Genomic DNA, 14,720 nt, shown 5'->3' with positions numbered 1-14,720 from the left:
AAACTCATTGACTTGAGCATGTTAGCAAACACTGTTAGCTACACATGAACACACTCACCCACTCTTACTCTATCTCTATTGAGAAGCTAATTAGCTAACACACGAACAAACACCATGCGTCTCTCCATAGAGAAGCTCACACCATATGCAATGAACAAATTCGAGCATGCCAACAACATCATACTTGAAACCCCTTCGTCTCTGTATCTGCCTCTCCTTTTGCCACATGATCTAGATATGTGCACAAGCAGGGCTGGAGACTCAATCTAGATCTGGACTTGAAGGAACGGAAAAGCAATCTAGACATGTGTACGAAAAGGGCCAGAGACATGATCTAGACCTAGATCTGAAGGGGCAGAGACGCAATCAAGATCTAGATTTGATGGGATGAAAACGGAGGCATAGTAGGAACGTCTAAGATGATGGCACAGCAAGAACGATGAGCAGCATATCAAGAAAGAGGGAGATGTGCAAAGAATAACTGGTGAGGTTGGAAGGCATTTTTGCCTTGAAAAAATCAATCCTAGGATTGATTTTGCAATACCATGAGAGAAGTAATGTTAGGTAAGCATTGAAATGCACATTACTTCATATCAAACATAAAATAGTGAGATTATTCAATCCCAATCCCACCATCTCATTTCTTCATACCAAGTAAGACCATAGGGTAATACTGAAGAGCTTAAGCCAGAGTCACTGGCCCCTCAACCGGGAGATGACTATCGCAACTTCCCATTCAAATTGTCCTAGGGGTTAGCGGATATGCATTTTCTGCGCCTTCGAGGTCGATTCACCCTGGAAATAACTCCATATATAAGATTGGTGAAAGATTTGACCCTTTTAAGTTAGAAAAGAGGTTGACAGGATTCAAAAGAGAAGGGGGGGTGAATGGACACAATCTGGCGTAAAAAAGTCCATTGACGCTGAACAAATCTTAGGCATATCCAATGGACAAGAAAGATCGAAAAATTAGAATTAGAATTACACGCTACAAAAATTCTAAAAAGGGAGGGAGACAGAATCAATACCCCCATCTATACAACTACGAAGTCAGCTGCACTAACAAAATTAAAGCAAAAACAAAGTGCGAAACTTTCAGTTGATCTCATCATATAATATTTTATCCAAAGTATCAAGGAGGATCCTTCGTGTCCTAAAATACAGGGGTAGTGACTCACAGATGAGCCAACTGAGCTTTTCTCTGTGAGCGTATTCTCCGTAGAATTGTCTGTATTCGGTTCTGCTGTAGGTATAGTGAAAGACCGGATCTAACATCTTCGGTTTTTGCTGCTTCACCGTTGTCTGAAGTTTCATGCTCAGCAAGAAGCATGGGAGACACCTCAGGCAAGAAATCAATTCCCGCCAGGTGTTGAGCCCACTTATAAGGACGTGAAGTTCTATTTTCATTGAACATTATAGCATCCCCAACAATGAGCTTGGCTGACTGCATCACCAATCAAAAGGATCATCTTGACACAGACACATCATAGAAAGCCGAAGGAATAAATGAAGTATGCAGATATACAAATAATGAGCCGCTGACATGAAGGAGAAAACATCCCGTTCACATACCTGATGAGGGAGTTCGAGACCTGTGTCATCAGGGAATAAATTGCACAAGATGTCATTTTTGGGACCATCATCAGATGCTTCAATTCCAACACATACCATATTCAACTTCACGAAGTATTCAAATGATAGAATAATGAGCTTCTCCAACTTAAAATCAGAAACCTCATCGTCGTACACGTGGAGATTGATTTTAAGTGGATGAATTTGCAACACGTCCAAGTGGTAAAGACTCTCCTTGCCTCGAACAATCCTAGGCCGTTTTCTTTGTCGCTGGACATCTTTTATGTCATCAGATGCTTCATCTTTTAATTCGGTAACATCCAAGGTAGTGGAAATACCTGAGCATTAAAACCACATTACACTGAAATCCTACATATTCTATGTGGAGAGGAACATTGTAGTAAATGTCAAATTTGAAGAGGGTCAGGACTTAATACTCAGACAATACTCAGACACTAAGCAATTACAAAGCCAAGTGGGGTGGACACAGAAAAAATAGAAGACGTTCAATTGTACCATATATTATACTAAGGTAACATAAACAGAACAACTAATCTTGACCACTCGATAATAAGAGTTTCTTTCCTTCACTGTTTGGGTGCTTTTACTATTACACCTATCATAAAACTTCTTTCAGCAATTATCATTGTCTTAGATAGTATTGTCAGAGTAATGGTCTAGTATAAGGTTTAATCGTTAGAAAGATACGGAAAGGAAAGTTTCAGAATCCCACGTCAATAGACTTCAGCCAGCTGCAACAGTACCGGATAACATTTTGATGCCACACTAAGAATGCCATAATTTAAATGTTAACTCTCATTTACCAGTGTCCTTGTGAGCTTGATGACGGGAAAAAGTTTGAGCATCTGTTAGGCTTCCTACGATCTCCAGATCAATTGATTCCCCAAATGCTTCCTTTTGAGCCAACAGCTGTGAGTAAATCACATAAAGAGGTGGCGGAAGCAACTCTGCTGAACTCTGATGCTTTAGTTTCCTAGTTTGCTGAACTCCTAGTTGACTTTGTATTGGCAACGATGCTTTCTTAAGAGACTTGAACTGTGAAGGGAGAATTGACAGGAATTTTTTACGATTTGCAATTGCATCGAAAAGGATTTTCTTTTCTTGTTCTAGTTTGCTGTGAAGTTTGCAGAGCTCCTTGCGCTGATACAAAATAGTAACTATCATAGCATCTAACTCTCTTCATTTTAAAGAAAGGACGATGAAGCCAGGTCATTAACACAGGCAAAAAAGACAAAAAGGCCCAATTTTAACATGGTAAAGATGCAGCATATATCAAGAAAGACAAAATGTGTAGCATTGGCATGTTGATATATGAAACATCTATCATACACATAAATCCGCCTTATAGCTGAATATCACATGCAACGGCCGGGCTTTTGCAATAATTTCCAATTCTTACCTGGAATAGCTCAAAATTGAGCCTCTTAAGCATCAAATTGTGTGCACTGTCATTTGACAAAAAAGAATGCTTGATCTCGTCAGGGCCATCGCGAAGAAATTCTTCCTCTGTTACCAGTTCAATGTCAGAATATCTTGACTTGAAGTCTTTGCAAGTTTTTATTGCTTTCACATAGTGGCTTTTCTCATACATCAGGTTTTGAAGCTGTAGACTTGAGAAATCTATCGGCGCCTTTGCATGTTCTGTTTCCATTCTAACACGGTCTTCCTCAAGCAAGATGGAACGATTTGCCTGGAAATATATATGTGCCGTTGACTTAATATGAAGTGCATAATTTTGGACTTAAACCTCGGTACGTGGAATGGTAGAGATTGACTAAGACAGATAGATCATAAGATAGCTGATTAGTGGAGGCAGCTAAAGTGCTGCATCACCAACAATATGCGAATATGAATAATAACATACGGAAAGCGGATACTATCTCGAATCAAACACAGGATCGTTCGTTTGAATTGGCAGAAACCATTTGAACTGCGAAGTTAGATATAATCCCAAGAGCAGAAAACAAGACGAATAGAGAATGGGGACCTGACGGAGAGTGATGAAGTTGAGGAACATCTGAGTGACGAGCTCCCTGAGGTGCGATTTGGGTTTACCCTCTTTCTTAACAGAAAGCACTTCGGCGACGATGTTCTCCGCTGAACCCTTGCAGTTTTGCAGTATTTCGTAAGGAGACTCCTCCAACGTGTGCTGCTCCGCGGAATGCGCACCTTGTCCGTCTTCGTCTTCCATTTTTCTTCTCGCGAACGCCCCGATGTTCCCCAATTCCAGAATCGTGTCGGCGTTGGAGCTGAAGAAAAGCACTTCAATCCCAAAAAAAAAATCTATAAGCTAGTTAGTTTTGCTTAAGAATCATTATAGAATTTACTGGGGCGATTAGAAAAAAAGAGAAAAAAAAAAAAATTACGTTCAAGTATCTTCCAAAAAAATTAATTATTATAAAATTTGTTAACAACAAGACAACTTACAATACATTATGCAATTTTTTTAAAAAAAAAGTCAATCCATTCATTTATCATTTTCGAAGTTTAAAAAACGTTAAATGTTTTGTAATTATATTTTTTATTTTTAACGAGTCAGTGGTCAACAAAAGATAAGACAAATCATATTCAATAAAGATATATTAAAAAAGTTATAATTTTTTAATTAATTATAAAAAATTAATTAACATGATTGATTTTAAACATAATTAATTATATTTTGTGATATATATTAATAATTTTTAAAATTGATTGATAAGCTTGATTTTAATCAAAATTAAAAGCAAAATTGTAAAGTATAATTGTAACATCCCAATTTAAATTTTAATAGTTAATTTGAGTTAATAAAAATTTTAAAAAATATTTAGAGGTAAGCAAATTAGTAGGAGATGATTATTAAATCTAACTTATGATATAATTATAAATTAAAATTTAAAAAAATTAAAAAAATTAAAAAAAATAAAAAAATATTATTAAATTATTATTATTATTAAAAAAAGAGAAAAGGTAAAAAAATAAACAAACAAAATGAGAAGAACAAGAAAACTTTCGACTGTGCGCGTGTAATCATTATTTATATAATAATAATAATAATAATAAAAGAAAGAAGAGAGAGGAAAGAGGAAAATAATTAAAAAAATTGTGGGACTCACATTCATTTTTAAAAACCACCGTTCTCTTCTCATTTTTCCTTCATTTCTCTTCTCTTTCGTGTGCGATCAGAGAGAGCGTCTGAGCCAAGTTCACCGGTGCTGGGTTTTAAGGTAAGAGTTTTTAATAGGATATTTAGGGTGTGATTTTAAGCTTTTCAAGACTAAGTAAGTGTTCTAAAAAATTTTCTTAGTCATCCTTCTTCTTTGGTTTCTGAGTTTGTAGTGGTAGAAAATTTAAGATCTGGAAGAGGGATAAATTTATGTTAAATAAATATGGTTTTTGAGGTTGTCAGTAGTATAATAAATGTTCTAGAGTATAAATTTGTTGATGATATTTGAATTTATGACTTATGGATCAAATTCTAAACTAGATCTGAAAATATATGTTGATTTATTGAGGTTTAGATGATTATTTGGGATGAGAAATGAATTATTATGGCTATAGGATTATGATTCTAAGTTAGAGACTCAATTTTTAATTTTTAGGTATTTTAGGTACGAATTTATGAAATAAAAAGAAAATTTTGATAATAGAAATTAGTTTAGAAGTTGATTTTTAGATTATTAATGTTTATTGATAATTAAAAGAGGAGTTAAAAAAATTTTACTTAATAGTATTAACTCTAGATTTGTATTAAGATTGAGATTAAGAATTATGTTATATTTTTAATTCTATTATTAAAATTATTTTATTAGTTTCAAAAATTGAAACTAATATTTATAAATAATATGTTATTTGTAGATTGTATTACTGGTGAAGATTGTGGTGAAAGAGAAATTTTAAGGAATAATTTATTGAAAAAGCCACAAGGTAACCATGCTTTTAATTTGTGATTAGTGTTACTTCATGTTAATTGGGTGATTATTGATAAAATTATTAATTTTGTAATATTGTATAATTGTGCAATATTATTATGAATTTGTTTGATTATTGTGGGAGGTGTTGGAAGACTTGCTATTATTGTTGTATTTATGTGCCACGTGGTACGCCTCTATTGGAGCTCAATAGGTGGTTTGTAAGGGCTCGGGCTAATCTACCTTTGGCCAGGTAATTTAGCACCGAGTGAGGGCTACGGCTCGAGGTTAATGGAGGGATATAAGGATGGTTGTTTGTGTATATTGTAATATTTCTTATATTTGTTGGAATTATATTATTTTTAATTCTCACTTAGTAAGCACACACTTAACTGTTTGTATACGCTATCATAAATTAGTTTTGGTTACTGGGACTTTTGAGTCTCATTATGTGGTTAACAATTTTCAAGAGAAGAGCCACAAGTGACACGTGGAGGAGTCCCAGAGGCTTAGTGGTATAGATCCACTGTCTCTTTTGGGTATTTAATTTATGATTTATAATGTGTTATATTGTCAATATTAGGGCTTTTTGTTTATTGTCAATTATATGAATATATAAATGTAATCATGCCTTTCAAACTATTTCTATTTTTGGTACAATTTGGATGATTGTAATTTTAATATTTGGTTTACTTTGGATTGGTTAAAATGGCATGATTATAAGGCCAAATAACTGGCTTGTGTTGAAAATTTATTAAATTGCTTATTTTACTTGTTGGGGAGTATAAGGATGGATAAATGTGATTTAGTTTACTTGTTGGGAGTATAAGGATAGACAAATGTGATTTAGTCTAATGGCATGTGGGAGGTAAAAATTTATCTGAAATGTTATAGTGTGTGAGTTGAAACCAATTATAAATATTTTATATTAAAATTATTGATATAAAATGTGTTGGGTGGCTGTAACCCAACTATGGTTGAGTTAAATTATTTAAAAAAAAATTTTTTGGTGTGTTGCAATAATTGAAAATCATGTAAAACTATGGTTTATGTCCAAACACTCATGTTACATATTAAAATTAATTATAAATCTAAAATAATGTTTTTCTTAAAATATCTAAATTCTTATTGTACATGTCGAAATCAATCATGATTTTTTTAAAATTATCCAAATATCTTTATACATGTCAAAATTAATTATAAATCTTAAACTGTTGTTATTGCATAAGCTACTATTATCTAATTTGCAATTCAACTTTTCAATTATATGTAACGTCAATCTCGATATTATCAAACACACAAAACACTAAACATGGAATACATTATGATAACTAAGACTAATTAAATTTCTTATAAATAGTTATCATAACACAAGGGTTACGAAAGAGTTAAATAAGTTGGAATTCCAATGAAACCTTTTTTGAAAAGTCACTTGAGTTCAAATTATAGTTTAAAATAAATTACACAAGATAACGGAAACATGTATACCACTAACAACTCTTAAAAACAACAAAACAATCTAAAAAAAATACCAGAATTTGCGCCATCCACCATGATGCAGGCTTCACCCACTACGGCCGATGGCATAGCACCTGTCATGATAGCACTTTGGGTCAACTTTTAGAATGTGTCATTTCGCTATCCGACATCCGATTCAAATGATTCAAACGTTCATATGTAACTCTTTGAGCCAATTAGCTATTGGCATTAATTTCATAACCAAATATTAAACCAATTGACAATTGGATACCCGGACATAAAATAGTACATTTTCTTTTTAAAACAACAATCAAAGTGTTCAAACTCACATACCAAGTGTCAATAATTGTGAAACCATTTGAACCAACTCAAATAGACTATAAATAACTTATTTACAATGTTAAATCACAATATTTGGCCATCTACACCCCAAAACTAGCATAAACCCAAAAAGGGCTAACAACCATTTAATAATCATTCTTATGGCCATACAAACACATGATTAACATTCAAACAACACTTGCATTAGTATCTCAACCTTTCACAGCCATCACATCACAACTACAATATTTTAAATCGAGATACCCACAGTTTACAACAACATTCATGCAAGTGACCACAATGACATATAATCCTGAGTTAGCATAAACATAAATAATTCGTTACAAAACCAAAGAAAGATAAAGGACTATACAAACACAAGTCCTCTCAATGCTCAGCAGCACATTCATTTCCTTTATCTCTATCAGAGCCTTTACTTGAAATATGTAACCACGAGATGAGTTAAGGATTCAATAACCAAATAGTCTAATAAAACTACTCATATGTAAAAACAAATAGTGAATATGTGAAGTGATGCTTGAAACACGTATAACAAGTTACATAAACTTACATATAGCTATAAATGATATGCATGATCAACATATTCTTCTTATATCTTTCGACTGAATCTGTGGGTAGACAATTCAATAGAATTAAATCCATGTAACTAGATTGACCCAAACTCACCAATTGTGAGGGGCAGCTCTCGCTAAGAGTGCCTTCACCTATTATGGACCACAGATTCCCCCTATCTATGAATACTAAGAGTTTCGATGTTTAATCTATCTTGCATAGTATTGGGACTTCTAAATAAATATCGAATTGTGCATTAGGACCTCTATAGTGTCAGTATATCATAGAAATTTTTAAATAATGTCTCTAACACCATATTAGGATGAACTCCCACCATCTCACAATGATCATGCCAAACATATGCTTAATGATTCCACACAGTAACATATAATTTTCACTAAAATGATTATTTCCACATAAACCATATAATTTCTTAAATATTTATACTTGAATATAGAATTTAGTCTTCAAGATCACAATGTTCAAAATATAATTTTCTATTCCACTTCACATAAAGTTTTTAAATTACAATCATTTCATATTAATACTATACTAATACAAAACAAGGGCATTAATGTTAATAACTATCACGCAACTATCCAAACACATAAAATAAGAGTTTAGACAATTCGGCTACCTTAACCTTTTTGTCACAGAATGTAACAATACATGATCAATATCTAATCTATAAAATTAAATATTAAATTATCAATTTACACTCTAATTAACCCCTTTTAGCACGACTTCGATTACCCATTATACCAAAAACCTTACTTTAACAATACCAACTCTCCCAACACACTCTATTAATTTCATTTAACATTTAAACATGCTAATGACCTTAAATTTCTACCCACATTGCTCTTAATCTCTTAATTTTCACTTAAGGTTTGTCCAAACCCTACCCAAAAACTTCAAATCACTACACGATCCATAAATATAGGTTTATAAGCTTGATTTAATTTCATAAGATCTTAACCAAGGTAATGGTTTGGTCACGATCCAAGAAAAACTAAAATCAAGTCCCACATTACCTTAATCATATAAAAATTTATGTATAAGGGAGAGGGAGAGATGTAGGAAACTTACCCGATAATGAATCTTGCCTAAAATACTTCTAAATAACTCCAAAGGTCCAGCCCTAATAGCCTCAAGTTGTTCATCATTGCCCTTCTGCATTTCCTCTTTTCCTCTTTTGTTTTCTATCTAGTTTGAAATTTGATGTGTACTAATTTTTGTACATCCACTATGGCACATGGCATAAAGAGGCTCAGACAGATTTTGGCCTCTCTCGGTGCCATAATTTGCTTGAATTCTGACCTAGCTTTCTTCTGAGATTGTCTAATGATCCAATAATTACATTAGCCTTTTAAAAACATTATTATTAAAAACTCATCTGAATGTATCAATCTACCCTTCTAAACACTTAAAATTTCAAGATTTAAAATTTAGGATGTTACATTATACATTTTTAAAAATTTATCTAAAAATCTTATAAAATATTTTACAAATCATACTTTTAGGTTCATAATTGATCTTGTTATGTATAAATTAGATATTTTTTAAAAAGGGAGAATTTCAAATAAGGATTAGAGATGTGATATAATTACTAATGGATCATAAAAATTTTTGAAATTTTGTTTAGTCCAGGAGAATAAAGGTGAAAATAATTTCAATCATGAAATGACCAAATTATCATTCACTTATTATGTAAAATCACTAGTTGTTGATTTTCTTACTCTACTCATTAATTTACTAATATGAGTTGTAAATTACATAAATTAACATATCAATAATTGTATAAAAATTGATATCAATTGTTTAATAATAGAAATATTAATTGTTAAATTATTAACTTTATTTGTTAATTTACTAACAACAGTTGTAAGTTACTAATAAGTCTTATAGAATTTTGATAATGATGATGGGCATGAGTGTAACATTCCAATTTAAATTAATAAAAATTAAAAAGAATATTTGAAAGTAATTAAATTAATTAGAAGATGATCATTAAGGGTGACTTAATATAAAATTTTAGGTTTAGATGTTTTGGAATAGAAACAAATAATAATAATTATAATGATAATGATAATAATAGAGAAAAGAAGAGAGAAATATAAATTATAAAAAAAAGTAAAAACTTAAAACGGTGGCGGAAGCATTTCTAAAAGAAATTAAAAGAAGAAGAAGAGACATGGAAAAGGAAAGTGATGTGGGACCACACTTTTGAATAAATTCACCAGCAACTTCTCTTCCCCTGTGCATTCTCCTTCTTCTTCGTTCTCTGCTTCCAGCGGTGCTGCGTGAGGGAGAGGCTAAGCGATTTTTAAAGGCAATGCTTCATGATAGAATATTTTAGATGAAATTTTAAGTTTTTTAAAATTATATAAATATTTTACATATTTTTTTAGTCAAGCAATCTCTTTAGTTTTTAACTTTTCTCTTGACGATGAAAAACTTAAGGTTTGGTATATTTTAAATTTATGAGTATTTCAATTGATTATTTAGTTTTAGTGGGGTTAATGATGTTAGAATAATAGTTTGTGTGGTTTACATTTGTCCAAATTGTTGATTTAAGGGATTAAAGCTAGGTTTTAATTGAGAAAATTGTGACATATGAATCTGGTGGTGGGGTTTATTCAAATTTATTATTTATTTTGGTTTAATGCAGGTTATATTGATGATTAAATAGATTGGTTTTGAGCTTTCTAGATTGCGTGTTAATATTAATGCTTTTTGTAGGTATCATCGATGATTTGGAACTTTTGAAATTAAAATGATTTGGAGAAATCCTCGTTGTTTAATACCTCTAATAATGAACTGCAGTTATTGAATGATCTGAATGTATCAGGATGAAAATTTATTTGAGTAGTGAATCGAATTTCCAAGAAAATAAAGTGTAGAGAAAATTCGGGTTTCTTTGTAATGATTACGAGTTTATTTGATTTAGAATGATTGTAAAGTGCTACAATGATGATTTGTGACATGAGACTAATTTTTATTTATGGGATATTTTTTGTGTGAATTTATAGAATGAAAAGAGGAAAATGGTGATACTAAAATAAAAAATAATAAACAAATTAAAACTAGAGGCTAATTATAGCTTGTTAATGTTTTAATTGTTGGAAGAAGGTTAGAATTTTAGTTTATCATACTAACCTGGAAATGATATAAATAATAAAATTGAAAGTATAAGTTATATCCTCAACTCTAAAATTAACGTTGTTTTATTAGTTTCAATAGTTAAAATTAATATGTTATAATACTTGGCCATATATAGATTGTTTTATTGGTAAAGATTGTGGTGAAGGAGAAGTTGTAGAGGGTAATTTATTGATAAAATCATAAGGTAATCATATTTTAATTTGTAATTAGTGTTGCTTTATGTTATTTGTGTGACTATTGAGAAAAATTGTGAATGGCGAATATGCATTTTAAAGTATTTTTGCCAAGTGGGATGTCATGTTGTAATATTATTGAAAATGAGAAAATTATAAAGATTATAAATTATATATTGTACAATATTGATATGAATTTGTTTGATTATTGTGGGAGGTATTGGAGATTTATTGTTGTTGTTGTTGTATTTATGTCACGTCGTGCACCCTTATTGAAGGCCCAATAGGTGGCTTGTAAAGGCTCAAACTAATCTACTTTTGGCCAGATAATTTAGCACTGAGTGAGGGCTACGGTTCGAGATTAATGAAGGAAGATGAGGATGGTTTGTTGTTCATGCATTAATATTTCTTATATTTTTGTTAAAATTTATGATGATTGTTGTTTCTCCACTTAGTAAGCACACATTTACTATTTGTATATACTATCATGAATTGATATTGGTTAATAGAATTTTTGAGTCTCATTATGTGGTTAACATTTTTCAGGAGAAGAGCTAAGTGTGTGGTATTTGGAGAAGCCCCAGAGGCTTTCTGGTGTGGAACCGCTTCCCTTCTCTAGGTTGGATTTACAATTTTATAATACATTATTGCCAATGTTAGGGCTTTCGTTATTTATTAATGTATGAATTTATAGTTGTGATCATGGTCTCTTTAAAATAGTTTCCGCATGTTATAGGGTTTTGGGATGACTGCAAATATGTGCTATTGATAATATTTTAATATATTATTGAGACATCGATGATACTTGATAACAGTAGATGTTAAAAAAAAACACATGATGATTGAGCCATATGTTTTGGCTTGTTTGTTGAGTTCGACCAATTGGTCTATCTATAGTTGTTGGCTTTTTTTGTAATTAATAGGAAGCATAAGGTTGGAAAATAATATTTTTTGCCTAAATGGCATATGGAAGGACAGTTTATAATGATATTATGTTGCGTAAACTAAAGTCCAAATGCTAGATGAATTTATGTTAATTTTTTCTATATAAATATGTTTGTGTTGGCTGTAAACCCCATTATAGTTATAGATATATATAAGTTAGTAGCAAAATATGTTTTGTGGTATTTGGAAAGGTTAAAAAATTTGGAACGGTAACTTTTTTTACTTTTGTTATTTCTTTTTTGTTCTTATGTTTTAATTTTCAATAGGATTATGTGAGCCTTTACCCCTTGTTTTTATTTTCTAAATTTTGACCTTCTCATTTTAAAAATGATAATTTAAGAGTTTTACTTCTATTTATCATGCACGTACTTATTTTACTTCCTTTATTTTTTTTTCCTTTCTAACGTGGGCGAACCTTTTGTATCATATATAGTCATTTTAAAAGATAAATTTTTTATAACGCTTTGTTTGATCATTTCCTCCATAGTAATGTTTTAAATTATAAAATTATTTAAAAATATTAGATATGCTGACTTTCTTTTATTATGTAGATACTTTTTTCTATCATGGTTGAGTTAACTGTTTAAAAAAAATTTAGGGTGTTACATGAGCAAAGCTCATGGTTAAGCCATTTTCTCGGTGGATAGGCAGAGATTGAATTTGTAACATAGATTTTTGTTTCGATTGAATGGCTTGATTTTGTGTTCTTGATTGTTTGCTTGGTGTTACTTCATCTTTCACTCATTGTTCTCTCAACCAAAGGAGGAGAGATTGATTTGTTTCTTTTTAAAAAAATGCCATGTGGTTGCCCATGAGGATAAGAAGTGAGATGGATGACGTAACATCTCAAATTTTAATTCTTAGATTATTAATAATAATCAAGTTTACTTATGAAAACTTGAGTGATATGATGTGGCGTGTGTGGCCAAAGAGGTCTAATATATGTAATCGGTTTGATTTCAATCTTAATCATGGGTTTAAAGTGAAGTCCGGCTATCCCAAACATCGAAAGGAGGAGGAAAGCGTGAAGGATTGTCTCAGTGCCACATGCCACAGCATGCAACACATTACCATAGTGCACAAATGGCAACAAAGCAGGAAGGGCCTATCTATGCCACATGCCCAACACAAACGGCCATAATTTTTGATAAACAACCTCACTAATAGATAGAAAACTAGAAGGAGAAAAAGGGAGAAATTAAGAAGAAGCGACAAATCTCTGTCAAGGTTTGCCACATTAGCAATTTAGGAGTATTTTATTGCTAGAAAACACCCAAGTAAGTTCCCCAAGCCCCCATCTCTCTCTCTCTCTTCCATTTTCTTAAAGTTATTGGTTACAGTTCGAAAATGGGAAATAATTTTTGCTCCATATAGTTATTGGTCTGAACTTATTAACTCAGGTAGAGTCAATGAGAGTTTTTTTAGAGTATTTAAGTATAGTATTAATAGTTTTAAAGGTTATTGTTTGGTAAATGCCATAAATATCTGAAAAAGATATTAATAAGGGTTGTTGGAGGCAGGAGTTTTAATGCCATTAATGAATGCTTCATGACTCATTAATGATATTAGAAATTAAAGAGAGTTAATAAACTTAATGGGTAAGCTCAAAAGTAAGAATTAAGACTATTGGGTATTTAGAAATTAAAAACGTAAGAGAGAAAAGTGTTTGACAATGTTGATAAGTTTATATTTGATTAATTATAAATTAATCGTTCGAGCACCATATCTGGCTTGGAAAATCAGCTTGGAAGTTAATTATTGAGTGATAACTTTAATCTCTCAAAGGTTTGAGGTAAATGAAAAACCCTACTTTGGATAGTTATTTATTAATTGAATGTTAATTGTAAAATGTGAAAATTGGCATGTATGATTAATTTTTGAACATGAAAGTGTGCCACTAGCCTTGATAATTATTTAAATTGTGAATGTGTATCGTGTTTTATTTTGACTTGGAATCTGAAATTAAAGTCAAAATAATTTTCCAAACTATGAATATGTATATATTTTAAGATGAGAAATGTGATGTATGCGATATGATGATTGGTCTATTGAGAAAGAAAATTGATGATTTAACAAAGTAAAGAATAGTTGTGAAAATATTGTGGATGTTTACTTAGGTGGTATGTTATCTTGAGCCCAATGTGCTAATAATGAATAAGTAAATTTTTTAAATGAGTTAACACCGTACAATGCATGATCTATTGGCGAGTGTTCACCTAAGGAGAGGAGTAATTAAAATTCATCTGGTATTTTAACTATCTTTTGATACACAAGAATATAGCCTTGTCTTATAGTTTGTCGAGGAACTGTCATATAATTTGTTAAGGGACTATTTCATAGTTTGTCGATGGATTAAAACTTAGCTATCTCAATTAGTTTATCGAGGGGATTAGCTTAGGGTATACGATATCTTAGAGATTTAAAAGTGGGAAAAACTATGATCTAAAAGTAATTCCTATGATCTATGGTTAGGTCACACCTTATAATTGATGAGTTTGGGTAGTCCAGTTACACGAATGGAGCTCTATTTGATGTTATAGCCCATGGTTTCAATCAAAGAAAATAAAAAAGATATAAGAATGGT

At 31.4% G+C, this 14,720-nt stretch overlaps 1 protein-coding gene across 1 annotated transcript; it reads right to left on the bottom strand.

Annotated features, from left to right (window-relative positions):
• Window positions 1–948: 948 nt before the first annotated feature.
• LOC129317688 (THO complex subunit 5B) lies at window positions 949–3,861 on the bottom strand. The gene is made up of 5 exons (XM_054962041.1): window positions 3,581–3,861; window positions 2,993–3,283; window positions 2,397–2,733; window positions 1,573–1,910; window positions 949–1,444 (listed from the first exon to the last, which is right to left on the bottom strand). The coding sequence occupies exons 1-5, from the start codon at window positions 3,782–3,784 to the stop codon at window positions 1,175–1,177; spliced, it is 1,440 nt and encodes a 479-aa protein (XP_054818016.1). The 5' UTR covers window positions 3,785–3,861; the 3' UTR covers window positions 949–1,174.
• Window positions 3,862–14,720: the final 10,859 nt, after the last annotated feature.

This window comes from Prosopis cineraria, unplaced genomic scaffold (genome assembly GCF_029017545.1).
Source record: "Prosopis cineraria cultivar Desert tree isolate PC_DT_omini unplaced genomic scaffold, ASM2901754v1 PC8, whole genome shotgun sequence".
Classification (NCBI taxonomy): Eukaryota; Viridiplantae; Streptophyta; class Magnoliopsida; order Fabales; family Fabaceae; genus Prosopis; species Prosopis cineraria.
This window is presented reverse-complemented; position numbering and strand designations above follow the sequence as displayed.